Source organism: Pyrus communis, chromosome 14 (assembly GCF_963583255.1).
Source record: "Pyrus communis chromosome 14, drPyrComm1.1, whole genome shotgun sequence".
Taxonomy (NCBI): Eukaryota; Viridiplantae; Streptophyta; class Magnoliopsida; order Rosales; family Rosaceae; genus Pyrus; species Pyrus communis.
The window spans coordinates 16898541-16913976 of record NC_084816.1 but is presented as its reverse complement, the minus strand read 5'-3'; the positions used below and the strand labels follow the sequence as shown (position 1 = coordinate 16913976).

The 15436-nt window shown below is 34.6% G+C and overlaps 1 protein-coding gene across 2 annotated transcripts; it reads right to left on the bottom strand.

The window, feature by feature from the left end:
• Positions 1-8199: 8199 nt before the first annotated feature.
• LOC137715488 (small ribosomal subunit protein uS10c-like) lies at positions 8200-11200 on the bottom strand. Of its 2 annotated transcripts, none has more exons than XM_068454835.1 (4): positions 10892-11200; positions 10587-10646; positions 9150-9508; positions 8200-8500 (listed from the first exon to the last, which is right to left on the bottom strand). In XM_068454835.1, the coding sequence occupies exons 1-3, from the start codon at positions 11117-11119 to the stop codon at positions 9197-9199; spliced, it is 600 nt and encodes a 199-aa protein (XP_068310936.1). In that variant the 5' UTR covers positions 11120-11200; the 3' UTR covers positions 8200-8500; positions 9150-9196. The 2 variants fall into 2 exon arrangements, with proteins under 2 accessions (XP_068310936.1, XP_068310935.1); XM_068454834.1 differs by having other exon boundaries at positions 9176-9508.
• Positions 11201-15436: the final 4236 nt, after the last annotated feature.

Genomic DNA, 15436 nt, shown 5'->3' with positions numbered 1-15436 from the left:
AACCGGCCAAATTTGCAACTCACGATCCTAATGTCCAAATCCTTCCAACGAACCACCCCGAGCTTCCTAAGGACCTCACTTAACTTCCTACAAGCTTCAAATTCCCTGAAAAACAACATTTCACGTGTGCATGAACAGTGACCAAAATCGGGGTTCTCTGGTTCAACGTGAAATCAAAGGATTTCTTACCTGAAATTGGTATGGTTGGACTCGTATGGTCCTCACGAACACAAAGGTATAAATTCCACCTCGATCTGCAACGTTTTCACGGGTTTTTGGTATTGTCTGTACGAAGAAAGAAGAAGAAGAGAGAGAGAAAGAGAGTTCGTGACACAGAGATAGAGACACGGGAGAAGATGATGGGGATGAGGTGAATGTGTGGTTCAGATGCAACCAGCCAACAACAAAACAACCACACAAAATGACAAATACCCACTAGGGGCAAAAATGTCATTTCACACCTACAGTACGAATAATTCGGGATGGGCTGTCACACCTACCCATCTTAATAAAATTTCATCCCAAAATTCAAAACAACTCAACTAGCTACTAGTAACCATAGAACAATCGAGGATATAAATCTCTCATTCGACCTTCCGTCTCCCAAATAGCCTCCTCCACTGAGTGATTCCTCCACAAAACTTTCACTAAACTCACAGTCTTGTTCCTCTGAACCTTTTCCTTCCAATCCAGAATCGTTACTGGTTCTTCATCATACGTCAAATCCGGATTAATTTCCAATGGTTGAGGAGGTATCATATTTGACGGATCCGCAACGTAATGACGAAGCATGGACACATGAAAAACATTATGCACTTTAGCTAGCTCAGAAGGCAACTCAAGCCTGTAAGCAACACTTTAGCTAGCTCAGAAGGCAACTCAAGCCTATAAGCAACTTCACCAACTCGCTCGGTCACCCTCACGTGACGGCCAGCACGCCCTGATTTCGGTCGAGGTGTGTCAGTTTGGTATCAGAGCCTAACCCTGGCCGTGGTGTGCCGACGAGGATGTCGGACCCCTAAGTGGGGTCCACATCGACCAGGGGAGTGATCCTTATATGTTTATTCTCATCCCTACCTAGCACGAGGCCTTTTGGGAGCTCACTGGTTTCGGGTTCAGTAGAAACTCCAAAGTTAAGCGAGTAGCGCGCGAGAGCAATCCCATGATGGGTGTCCTACTAGGAAGTTCTCGTGTGAGTTCCTAGAAACAAAACCGTGAGGGTGTGGTAAGGGCCCAAAGCGGACAATATTGTGCTACGGCGGAGGCGGACCCGGGATGTGGTGGACCCCGGACCGGGATGTGACAGGACAGGTGAAACAAAAAAAGAAGAAAAAAAAAGTTAATGTGAATGGGTGAGGTGAACGGAGAGAGAAAGAGGTTGAACGGTTGAGTGAGGGAGAGTGTGTGATGTGACGAGTGGTCTTGCACGTTAGTATTTGTTGGTTTTTTTTGTTTTTAACTTTTGTCATTTTCATTAAAATTTGAACCATTTTTATTAAAGTTTAAGCCTTTTTATTAAATAAAGTTAATAGATAGTTTTTTTGTTAATGAAAAGTTTTGAGAAACCCTTTTCATTAAAGCTCCTGTATAAAAAAAGACGAAAGGCCTTGATTGTCAAATCCCAAGCTAACTTGCTTTTGTGAGGCCCCACTCCATCCCACACATCATAATCCCTAGACCCGACAGTTTCTTACACGACATGAAAATAACAGGTTTCGGGTCAACACGAACTAATTGGGTCATTATTGGTTAACCCATTTCGACCCGTTAAGAAAAATAAATTATAATTTTAAAGTTTAATTAGTAAAAAATTTATTATAAAATACAATAGCCATATTGTATATATTGGTATATTCTATATTAAATATATATTTTTGTATTATTATTCTATATAAGTTAAAAAAATTAAGTTTTATTAATTAATTTATTTTTATTATGAGAGTTTCTTATTATCATTAATAGGATAAATTTTACTTAACATGTTGTTGTCCAAAATTAAAATCAACTAGTATAGTATTAGTATAGGCAATAAGACATCCCTACAAGTATGAAAAATGTGAAAGAATATATAAACACTCGTGATTCATTAGTCCTCCATGAGTAGACAATGGTTACACTTACATTATCATTTAGATTTTTAAAACCCTCCAAACCGTCATGAATAGTGTTTTTTATTTGAGTGTAAAAGTAATAAAATTAATAATAATTATTGTAGAAGTGTAAGAAATGTTAAAAAAAAAATACAATCACTTGTATTTACAAGCTTTACAATCTTCGTGAAGGGGTCAAATTTGAAATCCGACACTATAATCCATAAACCTTAAATTTGTATTTAACCATCGATTGTCGTTTAGGCTTTATTCTTTATATTGAATTTCATTTTTAAAATTTTCTTTTTTGAAAACATGATCTTTTGGGGGATGTAGGAAGATGAACAGTTCGGATCTTTGATATCACGTCCCGATATTTACTGTTAATTGAAATATGAGTCGATGTTATATAGTTTATAGAGACTTTATAAACACCAAGCAATATATTCACTAACGGTAAAACTCTGAACATAATGTCAATGATCCAAACAGTTCATTTTCCTGTATCCTCTAATAGATCACGTTTTCAAAAAACAAAATCTGAAAAAACAAAATTTGGTGAGAAAAATGAAGCATAAATGTAAATAACAATCAACGGTTAAATTTTGATCTATGATTTATATGATTATAGTGACGCATTTCAAAGTTAAGCCCTTTACGAAAGTTGTGAAGTGTGTCATTACGAGCATTTATATATCTTTTCTATATTTTTCACACTTCTACATTAATTACAAATTTATTAAAGACTTTCCTTAAACAATAGCCATAGGATAAATGAGAAGAGATTGCTAATGTAGAAAGCCTCACTGAAAATATCATCAATATAACTCTTGAAGACAATATTTCAAGCCCAAGTTCCAATACCATTTCCCATGGTGATCGATGAAAATTGAAGAGTTTGATTGTCAGAAAATGTGCAAGGTTCCAAACCTTGAAATATAACTCCCTTAATTTTGCAAATCTTTTGAACATTTGATATTTTGCAATGTTCTAATGTTTTTTATTTATTATTGTGCTCTATTTTGGGTATGTAAATATGTAATACTTGAAAGACAAATGGGTTTTTATGTTTTGAATGTGATAATATGGTACGTATATACTTATTTAATATTATGTTTTTCATTTGATTATTTATTGGATAAAAATATATTTCTTAACGGGTAACTGGTTGGGTCATATTACCTGTTAATATTATCAGGTCGAGTCATTTTACCTGTTTATTTTAACGGATGTTACACGACACGGCCCATTAAGATATCGGGTATGACACGAAAATGACATGAACACGAGAAACACGACACGAATGCCAGGTCTAATAATCCCCTTCAATTACTGTTTTTGTCATTAAAAATTAGGTCACGTATCCTTTTTAGACCAATGATTAGCTTCAAAGAAAATAAGAGCAAAGAATAATCATATTTATGCATTATATTCAACTATTCCCTTTTTATTAACAATTAATAATTGTTAACTTATTGACAATTAACAATTAATAATTGTTAACTTTTTGAAAAATATTTTTTGAGTTTCAAAAGAAATTGAAGTCTGAGGCAGGTTCATGAAGGGACTAGGATGGTTCTAGACCTATCTTAAATTTTTATTTTTACACAGAAAAATTTACATTTTCAAAGCTTTTCCATATGCTCAGGACTGCAATTCGACGTTTTTACTTTATCTTTTTTCATCGGGTTTGATTTGAGATTGGTGGCTCCTATAGAGTTCAGGTAATCTGTTGCTTGGGAGCTTTAAGGAGGACTCTGGTCTTGGATCAGTTGAGGGAGAGAGGAAGAAAGAGAGGCTTGGGGTTTAGGTTTAAGTAGAGGATGATGATGACAACATCATACTAGACTCAAACAATGGGGATTGGTTGCTCACCACACAATAGAATAAATTTGTAAGATCATGATAGCGTTTCAGATTAAGACTTTTGGCTTTTCCTAGGTTAAAATTCTAGCTCCGCCACTGCTTGAAGTGCTTCATCCAGGAAGCACATAACTTGTTCTTCTTGTTGTAGTCATTTCAAGTACTTTTCCTAAATAAATTTATATTTTTACAAAGAATTGGTTATAAAAAAAAATCTCTAAATGTGCTTTTAATAATTTAAAAGCACTTCCTAAAAGTTAGCATCACTACTCAAACAATTTTTGTTTATAAAAACAATTGTAGAAATAGCCGATAAAGCTATTTGTTACTACTTTTCTATTAGCATTATTCTTCTTTATAAATGACAATTATTAAATTTAAATGTTACTAACAGCGAGGTCAGTAACAATTTATTATTGTTGGTCCATTTAGAAGATTAGTCTCAATGAATCGTTTGGAATTACTTTTAAGATAGCTGAATGCGATTTTAGAGAAAATATTTTTAAGTTTCAAAAGCATTAAGTGTTTTTTCAGGACTCACTTGTATTTTTACTAAAAATTATAGTTCTAAAAATAATTTTATTAAAATTTTTTTTTATTAGCACCCTACATAATGTTGAGTACACCCCATATTAAAATTCAATATTAAATGACTTATATATCTAATATGCAATGACAATTTTAACCTCATAAAGTTAAATAAAAAATCTAAATACACCCCAAATCACAACTTTAACATGTATATCCTGCAGTTATTTTTCTTCAACTATCAAAACCAATCTCATCCTCTATTGTAGAACAAAACCTAAATCAATGGAACTACAAACACGTTGATCACAACTTTAAAGGCTAGAGATATTAATCAATAGCCTCCTGATTTTCATTCACCATACCACTACAGCTTCATCTCCGTATGAAATCAACAAATCTGCCTTGTTTTGACGATTTTCATAGAGAGGACTCAGAACTTGTGGATTCTCGTTATAACGTTTCAAATTACACCCAAATAGGAAGGGAAGGAGAGGAGCGTCCAAGTCAAGCTACTCGCCTCTTTGGTTGTGATACCGAAAGCTCTCGCGGATGCACATATGATTGGTTGTTTTGTACATACAATGAAATTCTTCAACCCAATGATTCATGGAGGTGTTCTATCAACCCCACATTCTTCTTCAATCCGGTTTCATTGAGTAAAAAATTTATAAAAGAAAAAACATAAAATATGTATTTGCACTTAAATGTGAATTGGAGTGTAGGTAAAAAAATGTGGGGTGTATGTTGAGAGTGTGGGGTGTAAGGATATTAAAGAAAAGAATGTGGGGTGTATTAAGATAACTTTCAATTGAAAAAACAAATGTGGGGTGTATTCAACAATATTTGGGATGCTAATATAATAAGCCTTATTAATAAACACTCTTCTAAACAAACCCTATAAATATATTCTATTACATTCAAAATTCAAAACAAACGAAATATGTTAATTTTAGCGCACCCTCAAAATCCTTGTTCTTTATTATTTTGGTCAGGAGCAGATCCTCAATTATTGGAATAGCTCTATTTTTTTTTTTTTTTTTTTTTGTTACCCTATGATCTTAATGTTTATTAAATTTTTTTGTTAACCGGAATCTTGGCAATATCATATGGAGTGCTTGCAGATTTTGTCACATATTAACAGTGTTCAAATTTTCATTTTCACTTGTAAGTAAGAGGTTATAGGTTCAATTTTCGTCAAAAGTGAATTTGAACCACATTATTGCTAGCTCATTATGAGGCTAAGCTCACCCCCTCCCACTTAGTGTAGATAATATCATTTGTTCAAGCAAGTAGAATGCAAATATGGGTAAAGAATAATCTTTCAAGGTTTACAACACCTACAAGGACTCTGATCACGTATAAATACTCCTCTTCTTGCATATTCAAAAGTGCGTTGCTACTACAATGCTAACTACTTGTTTGAGTCTAATACATTCATCAGGGTGACTGAATTGAGATGGTCCAGAGTCAATGCAACGGTGGTGCCTTTTATCATACTGAGGTCGAGTAGGATTCAAAGAGTAGAACCCTGCGTTTATCAGGATGAGGTCGACTTACTCGTATTTAAGTAAAACTTGCCCAATGGGGTAATAAAAGTGGCAAACCCAAAAAAGTAAAATTATATGTGATCAAATGCACACAAACAACTACAAACTCACATCATTAAAAATAGTCTTCCTAGACACGCTCTCGTGCGTGCAAAAGACTTTATTTATTTATTTTTCAATCACGGCACGTCATGTGACATACATAATTCAATATTAATTTTCACAATTTGTACTTGTCAATGATAACTTTATTGCAGAAGATCTCTTACCATTTTATACATGTGTTCATTGAAAACAATTAATGATTAAGACAATATCCTGAACAATGCTAGGAACATAAATCATGTGATAAATTATCAGCAATGACAAATAAAAAATATCATATGGTTGAGTGATGTAAGATTTAAATACAATTAAATATGTCACTTATTAGGCGAGAAAGAAGTTGGAACAAAGAAAGATGCCAGTCAAAAGTATAGTTGTTTAAGGTATTTTTTGGTCCAATAATTTTTTTGTTAAGTTTTGAATTTTTTTTTGTTTTAGGTATTTTTTGGTCCAATTATTTTTGGTGAAACTTTGAGACACAAAAGTGGGATTCTGGCTTTTTAATATTAGAGATTAGAGATTAAGCATGCTCTCCTAACGAAGCCCCCAAAACTTAAATCAAATCAAAGCCTATGGCCTTCCATGGTAGGTTGGAAAAAGTGAGTATGATACTAATATAAGATCATACTCTTATAGTAAGCCGAAAAATTTGAATGCGTTACAAGTATATTAAACTCATGAGTTTAATAACATCAATATCTTAAACTTACACTAGTATAGCAATAATATTATAAGTACTGAATTTAAGTTGTCTGATTCTTCTATATACAAGTATAAAACCCACTTAAACTACAGTAATATTGTAGTTCACCATTTTCTTCGGAGTGGCATATTAGACAGATTTGGATTCTATCTAAATAGTAATTGACAAAAACTGACTGCACGATATACAATAAACGATTAGAATGTAAAGATTATTAGATCCTTACCATTTGGATTTGAATGGGATCCTCACGAAGTGGGGCCAAAGAGTGCTTGCCTTGTCCTCTCACTCCATAGTCAAACCTCCCATTCTCCGCGTTCCTTCTTATCTTGCCCCCATCTTTAAAGAAAAAAAAAAAACGAAAACGAAATCAAAATATATTTTATTTTTTTATTATAAATCACTCTTTTCTAGATAAAAAATGTTATGATTATAAAGATAAAATCCACATATATTGATGAATTTAAATCTATTAACGAGGTAGTACAAATAATAATATAAATATATGATAAATATAGCATTACTCTTTCACGATTATAACGATTACCAAGTTGTTAAAATGTGGATTCCATTTGCACCTAAAGAAAAAAAGATTTCATCGACTCTCCCCCAATCTCACTCTGACATTCAGTCATTCACTAACAACGGCAACAAAAATCTCACGGAGGATATACGAAAGCAGGCCAGAATTGTTCAGTTTAATCGCCAAGGGGATGCGCCAGTGCGCTTTCTAAGAAATCGTGAGCCAAAATTGAAGCAAAATAATAGCTAGACAAGATCAGTTCTTGATCAAAGACCATGCAAATTTCGGCTCTCATTTTCGGCCATATATAGTCTCTCTTCGCATCTCCTTCGTAATGAGTACGAGGAGTCAAATGAGAGCGGAAACCTGTATGATCAAAAAATTTCAACAGATATCATCTTCGTCGTTTGTACCTATATCGTCGAAAATGTTCTCTGTAGAACGGGGTCTGTAAAATTTCAAGTACTTCATAGCAGAATTGTTGAAACAGGATTAAGCTGAGACTGAAATATGGCTTGGACTGGTATATTAACTCCCACTACTATAGAACAAGTAATAGGATTCCAGTGGCATTAACGAAAGTACGACAAGAATTTGGCCCATAAGTTTGGATTCGGATGACCAAACTAGTCCAAAACTGCCAGAATCAGCTGCACAAGCTGTGCTTTCTGGGGGTTTAGATTCTTCACTTCGAAAACGATATTATCCACAAGCCTACACAATTTTTTTCCTTGTCATCTCCAATTGACACATTAACAACAGAATTTCTCAACGGAGCTACCACAAAAGTGAAATGATGCCGAGACATGTAGAATAATCGAAAAGATACACAATGCGGAGCTAATATGGTAATGACATTGCATGTTTAGGAAGTTGATACAATTCTAACATGACTACTTCAAAGAGAAAAGTAATATGCAACTACAACGATATAAAATAATGTCAAAAGAGGAACTCTTTATCTCTATTCTTCAACTTGAGATCCAAGGGCAGAAATTGCTTACAACATACACAAAAGAAATGAATTTCAGGTGTCAAAATGCATTCGATAAACGTAATCCTGCAGTCATTCACCCTCTACAAAATGAACGTGAACCTTTGTATTCTCTTTCACATGTTCTTCAAAGAAATTCAACACCTGACGTGGAAAAGTACGTTTAGTACATTTTAGAGGCCAACAAAAAAAGTTCAAACACAGGAAGATAGCAAAATATACAAGAAAGGTACATATTTGACACCCCCCCCAGCATAAACTATGATAAAAACAAGTAAGTTTGCTTGCAATGAAAACAGCAGGATGACACGCATCAAGGATATGGATCACAACGAATGTAGTCATCGAAAATTGTAAAAGCAAGCATGAAATGAACATAGTCATCAAAAATCATATTAACGCAGGAAAATATAAATGAAGCAGGAACCGTTAAATTGTAAGCCACACAAGAACACGAACATCTACCTTAACAGAATGAGCAAGTAAAACAGAGCTACAGCACTAAAAATAGTTACATCAGTTTATTACTCCCAAAGCTTGACCAGAAACAGGTCATCTGAAAACTATTAAAACCCTCCACCATAATTGAAAAAGGTGAAAGGAAGTACATCCATTCCAGTATAGAATTGATAAAGGTGTCATCTTTCTTTGGATGAACATTGGTTAAAAAAAAACACAAAGAAAAAGATTTTTATCGACTTACATATATGAACCTGCATTCCAACTTTAATCATTTATGTATAATATTTCTATTCAAACGTGAGAGATGATAATGTACTAGAAGGAAGCAAACCTTCAGAAGCTGATAAATAAAAATACCTAAGCTGCTGCCCTGCTTCTTCACAGTTTGACCTCCACATCAACTCCAGCAGGAAGGTCAAGTTGCATTAAGGAATCTATTGTTTGTGCAGTTGGGTATAGAATATCAATGAGGCGTTGGTGGGTACGAATCTCAAAATGGAACCTTGCATCCTTGTGGACATGGGGAGATTTGAGAACACAGTAGATTCGCTTTTTAGTTGGCAAGGGTACAGGACCCATTGTTTTTGCATTTGTGTTCCTAGCAGCATCCATTATCTGCTTGCAGGAATCTTCTATCAATGGCACAAAGTAAGACCTCAGTTTAATCCTGATTTTCTGCTTCGGTGAGGCCTGAAAACAGAAACTCCTTTAGATAATCAGAATACATGTGCAGCTGTTAAAACAATTGTGGGAAACAAATTAATAAATTAGACCTTTCTTCTTTAAGTTTGACAATTTAAAGTATGATTTGACAAATCAAGAATAGCACTGACAGCAGTAATCTAGCTGGTCCTCAGCCACTTAGTTACTTTCTGCCATTCCAAAATGTCCCAGATACATAAGTAATAAATCATTCTAGCCAAATAGCCCCAAGCCACGATGAACCCCGTGTTCATCAAATCAGTAGGGAATCAAATATGGGGATCCATTTGCCACTAGCAAACGTTCTTACTATGTTGGAGGCTGTTGAAAGGTTATGAATCGGTAAATGTCCCTCCACAATCTTACTGTTTTATACAGTAATTAAACAGCAGAATCTGCATACCCTTGTCATAACTAAAAGAGGTTCAATCCCGGGTCAGGATTAAATAAAAATTATAAGAAATAGGACAAAGCTCTACCATCTGTAATGGCACAGTTAACAAACAGACTTTGGAAAAGATCATTACAAAAATACAGATCCGAAACATAAAGCACCAAGTACTCAAAAGTTCAATCAGGAACCTAGGTCATACCAGACAACAAGAAAGTCATAGACCACTCAAACAAAAGATCAAGGTAAAATTAAACAATTGGTTGTTTTGCATTTACATTTGACATACCAGCGCCAACGACAAATCTAGTCCGAGGTTTTGCATTTACGCATGGGCAGATATCCCCCAATAACTTAATAAAAAGATTTGACACTAAGCTTCTAAGTGTCAAACTTGACATCAATATACTATATCTTCATTCTGCATCACTTCATCCAATTGGACTAGATTTAATATTACACCAAAACTCTACTAATGGAAGAATATGTTCCCACCTCAGTGAACTTGCAAACCCTTAATAGATCGAAGTAACGAACTTAAGTTAAATTTCCAAAAATTAATCAAAATAAAAAAGTTAAGTCAATCTTCCTCAGTTCAAATTATAAAACTATTAAAATTCCACAATTCAGATTTTCCCCCTTCTATGAAACATTAATAAGTTAGTAATAATATACCTTATCTCCATCTCCACCAATACTGAGTGATGAAGTACTCGGGGTCTCAGAACTTCCAACCTAAAACACACGCAGATAACAAATATTTAAGAAATGGTAAAAAATTGCAGAAATATAACTGCATAAAAATTAAGCAAATTAAAACAAAACCCACTACTACAATATCAACATTTTAAAAAAGAAATAAAAAATTAGGGAAAATTATTCTCCTTTTCCCACATTTTCTCAGCAGCCAAAACACAGCATTGGCAAATTGTAAATTAAAAGAAAAATGAAACAAAAACAAATGGGCAAGAAAAATAAACCTCGAGGGTTTCTGGAGGTGGGATTAGGGTTTCCTGGGACTCCAAGACTTCAGGAGCGGCATAAACCCTAGTGGATGACTGTGAGGGTCTGGAAGCTCTGAGCTTTAAGGCATTGTTGGCCGAGGGCAAAGCGAAAGAAGAAAGCTTTGGCTTGGAAGTCGGAAATGCAGAAGAATTGGAGAGAGGAAGTGAAGGAATTAGGATTGAAGACATGGAAGAAACTGCCATTGAAATGGAACTCGGTCTCTGTCTCTCTTTTTCCCTCCGTGTAAAGAAGAAGGGCTCTGTTTTGCTCACGCTGCCTGTAGATTGTAGAATTATCCAAAATATTTTTATTTTTTTGTTTTTGTTTTTATCGTGGTTTGTAGTTTGGGCTGTCTAAAAATTGGAAGTCCAAGCCCACTTGTACTGATTGTGTATTGGGCCGATTACCCATTTATATCATTGGTGTTTTTGTGAATATAGGAATATTATTTTTAGATTCGTTTGTAACTGTTTCATTTCAGTAAAACCGCTTCTATTAGAAGCACATTGAAATTGTTTAAAATTGCAAAATACTTTCTCAAAAAAGCACATGGGCTTCTTGGAAAAATATTTAAAGTGCTTTGTAAAAGAAGCACACAACTTCTTTCAAGAAGCACTTCAAAGTAATTTTTTCCACCTATAAGCACTCCTACTTTTTTTTCTGCCAAAACATGGCCAAAAACACTTCAGGTGATTTAAAAGTGCTTGTTTTTTTAAAAACACTTCCAAACATCCCATTTTACTCACTAACTTCTTTTATTTAAAAGGGAGTTGCTATTAACAATGATAAAAGGAGATAATTAAGCTATAGAATGGTCCAACATGACATCAATAATATCTTAGTTAACTTCTACATTAAAACATGGGATTTGACTCCGATGCTACATTATACTGAGTGTAATAGATAATAAAAGTATTGTAGAAACAATATCTCCACTACGAGAAAGCCACATATGTGTATACCTTTAGATTCTTATACGTTTTTCTTGTAATAATTTTGTATCACATGTTTCACAATTGTCTAAATCAAGATATCAAAACATTTACAATTGTCTCTTGTGTGCTCTCTTTCTGTTACAGACGTGACAAAGTTGCCAATTGAAATCGATTAAAGCAGTAGAGAGAATTTTTGGATCATCAGCCCATGTGCATGCTTGACAAAGTTACGAAATAACTCATCACTTCTAACAAGTAACCACCATCCTACTCCAATTGACTCAAAACTAGCAACACTCGTCAGTCGTCAGTGAGTGAAATTTTTTTTTCATTGTACTCGGAACATGGATTGATACACCACGTGTTATAATACAAGTGGAGAGACACTTGAAAAAAAAAAACTGTCATTCACTTGTATTATGACCTGTGGTATACCTACCCATGTTCGAGAAAGACTGAAATCTCTTGAGTGAATGATTGTGTGAATTAGAGGGACAATGACAATTGTAGAAACTCAAGAACATTGAGAGAATTTGTTGTACTGGACACTCCTCTTCATTTCATTACACTTTAATTACAATGTATCTTTGGTGCATATAGCTTTGTACCAATCATTACAATTACAGAAATACCCTTAACTGATCCAACTAATTACAAGGTCAATTTAACAAACTAATTTTTACAGTTACACAATGAAGATAACTAATTTTAGTCTCTTTACACCCCTCAAGCTGAAATTGGTAGCATCAAAAGGTCCAAGTGACAGCTTGGATTGTAGATACAAAAACCTGTGTTTAGAGAAGGACTTGGTATGAATGTTAGCTAACTAATCTACATTGTAGACATACTGGACTTTAATGAGATTGGTAAGAACTAATTCTTTGATGTAATGATAATCTATTTCAACATGCTTAGTCTTGCATGGAAAACAGGATTAGAAGCAAGTGATATGGCAGAAATATTGTCACACCAGACTTTTGGAACTGTAGACAGAGAAAGGCCAATATCTTTAAAAACTTTGCATATCCAAGTATGTTCTGTGTACAGTGTGAGCTAAAGAATGATACTCCGCCTCTGTGGAAGATCTAGCAACAATTGGTTGCTTTTTAGCACTCCAACTAATGCGATTAGAGCCTAAAAAGATGCAATATCCACTAGTGGATCTTCTGTCAAAAGTACATCCTGCCCAATCTACATCAGAATATGCAGCGAGGCTAATAACACCTTTCTTGAACCTCAAACCTTGTGTAATTAACCCTTTAAGAAACCTTAGGATTCTTTTAGCAGCTTGGAGGTGAAGTTCCCTTGGAGCATGCATGAATTGGCAGACTTGATTGACAACAAATGATAAGTTAGGTCTGGTCCAAGTTAAATACTGTAAGGCTCTAACAATTGATCTATATACAGTAGCATTAGAAAGGAGTGGACTAGTGCGATCAAGCTTTTGAGTACTCAGTGGAGTTGAACATGGTTTTGCATCTTCCATGTTAGTCTTTTTAAGCAAATTAAGAAGATTCTTGCTTTGATGAAGAAAAATACCTTCTGAAGATTAATGCAGAAGGCCTAAGTCTTTGACATGGAAGACTTTACTTGATTTTTGAATGAAATGTTGACAGAGAGAAGGATTAAGTCCTGTTACCAATATTTCATCTACATACACCAAAACAATAACTGGAATAGAGGCTTTGAGAACAAATAGTATGGCATCAGAGGTAGATTGTGGGAATCCAAAAGATTACAGAGCTTGAAAAAGCTTGCCAAACCAAGCTTTATGAGCTTGTTTTAACCCATAAGTGACTTTCTGAGCTTGCACACATGATTATGAAGGTTTGAATCACATAAACCAGGTGGTTAATGCATAAAAACATCCTATTTGAGATCTCCACGTAGGAAAGCATTGTTGATGTCTAACTGGTTAAGAAACCAATTTTATTGGATTACCAAGCAGAGAAGAATTCTGATTGTTACTGGCTTTGCAACTGGACTAAAGGTTTCTTAAAAATCCAGACCTTCTTGTTGATGGAAGCCCTCAGCTACAAGCCTTGCTTTATACTCGTCAAATGAACCATCATGATTTTTCTTGATCCTGAATACCCATTTACATCCAATTATATTTTGAGTATGGCTTCAAGGGACCAGTGTCCAAGTGCCTATAGATTGCAAGGCATTAAACTCAGCTTGCATAGCAAATCTTCAATAAGTGCTTTGAAGCTTGAAGATAGGTGTTGGGAACAAAATCCACAAAACATGTAATGGATGTTTGGTAGTTGAGTAAGCTTTGGGCTTATAAATGCCTGGCTTTGACCTTGTAACCGTTAGATAAGCATCAGTAGTAGCAGGGAGTAAAGTGGAAGCTTATGTATTGGATTGAAGGTGGAAGCTTCTATATTGGATTGAAGTGGAACCAATGTGGAAGTTGTAATTGTAGGCAATGTACTTGAACTGGATGTAAAAGACAATTGTGACGAGGAATTTAAAACTATGTGGAGAAACAGTAGTTGGAATGGAGAATGCCAAATCAATATTGGGATTCATTGGGGATGTATTATGTTCAGACTTAGCTTCTGGACAAGAGCTGAAGATAGTATGAAATGGAAATTGATTTTCATAAAAAAACCATATGCCTTGATATATAAATCCTTTGTGTAGTAGGATCAAGGCAGCTATAGCCTTTATGCTAAAGGCTATATCCTAGAAAACACAAGGTTTTCTTTTACTCTCCAATTTTGATGTAGTGTAGGTTTAAGCTAGGTAAAACAACCACAACCAAACACTTTAAGTCTTGAGTAGTCTGGATAGGTATGAAAGAGTAGTTCCAAAGGTGACTTAAGCAATCCTCTAATAGGTAATCTGTTGATCAAATAAATGTTAGTGGAGAAAGCTTCTACCCAATAGAGATGTGGTACCTTGAGATGCAAGTAAGAGAGTTTGAGATGTCTCAGCTAAATGTTTGTATTTTCTTTCAATGCGGTCATTTTGCTTAAGAGTGTGAGGACAACTAAATTGTTGCATAATGCCATGAGTTTTAAGAAAATACTTCAAAACATTTCTAGTGAATTCACCTCTTGAATTAGATCGTACAACTTTTATTTTATTTCAAAGAGTGTCTTCAACATAATATTTGAACTCCATAAACACTGAATACACTGCAGACTTAGACTATAAAGGAAAAAACCAACTATATTTGTCGTAATCATTAATTATAAGCAAATAGCACTTGTAACCACTCACTAAAACAATAGGTGAGGGTCTCCAGACACCAAAATGCAACAACTCTAGACATTTGGAAAATGCAGACTTGGTAGGACCAAATGGTATGATGCTTTGCCATAGCACAGTCTGAATAGAAGAAGTCTACAATATTTGTACCCTTAACATAAACTTTATTAGAAGAAAGTACCTTCCGAATGATAGCAGAAGAGGGGAGACCAAGCCTATGATGCCACACCCTTGCAATAGCAGTAACACTTATTAAAGCAGAGTGACAAGATTAAGAAGCTTTACATGTTGCAGAAGAACCTTGAAGAGGAAAGAAACCATCTCTAACTTGTCCCGCAAAAGCATATTCCCTGTAGAACGATCCTT

What these genes read in the sequence shown, in the direction of transcription:
- LOC137715488 (XM_068454835.1), bottom strand. Translation starts at nt 11,119, where the DNA reads ATGGCAGTTTCTTCCATGTCTTCAATCCTAATTCCTTCACTTCCTCTC. An exon ending in CACCTCCAGAAACCCTCGAG is followed by an intron (nt 10,647 to 10,891) that starts GTTTATTTTTCT and finishes CGTGTGTTTTAG; the next exon opens with GTTGGAAGTTCTGAGACCCC. An exon ending in TTGGTGGAGATGGAGATAAG is followed by an intron (nt 9,509 to 10,586) that starts GTATATTATTAC and finishes TTCTGTTTTCAG; the next exon opens with GCCTCACCGAAGCAGAAAAT.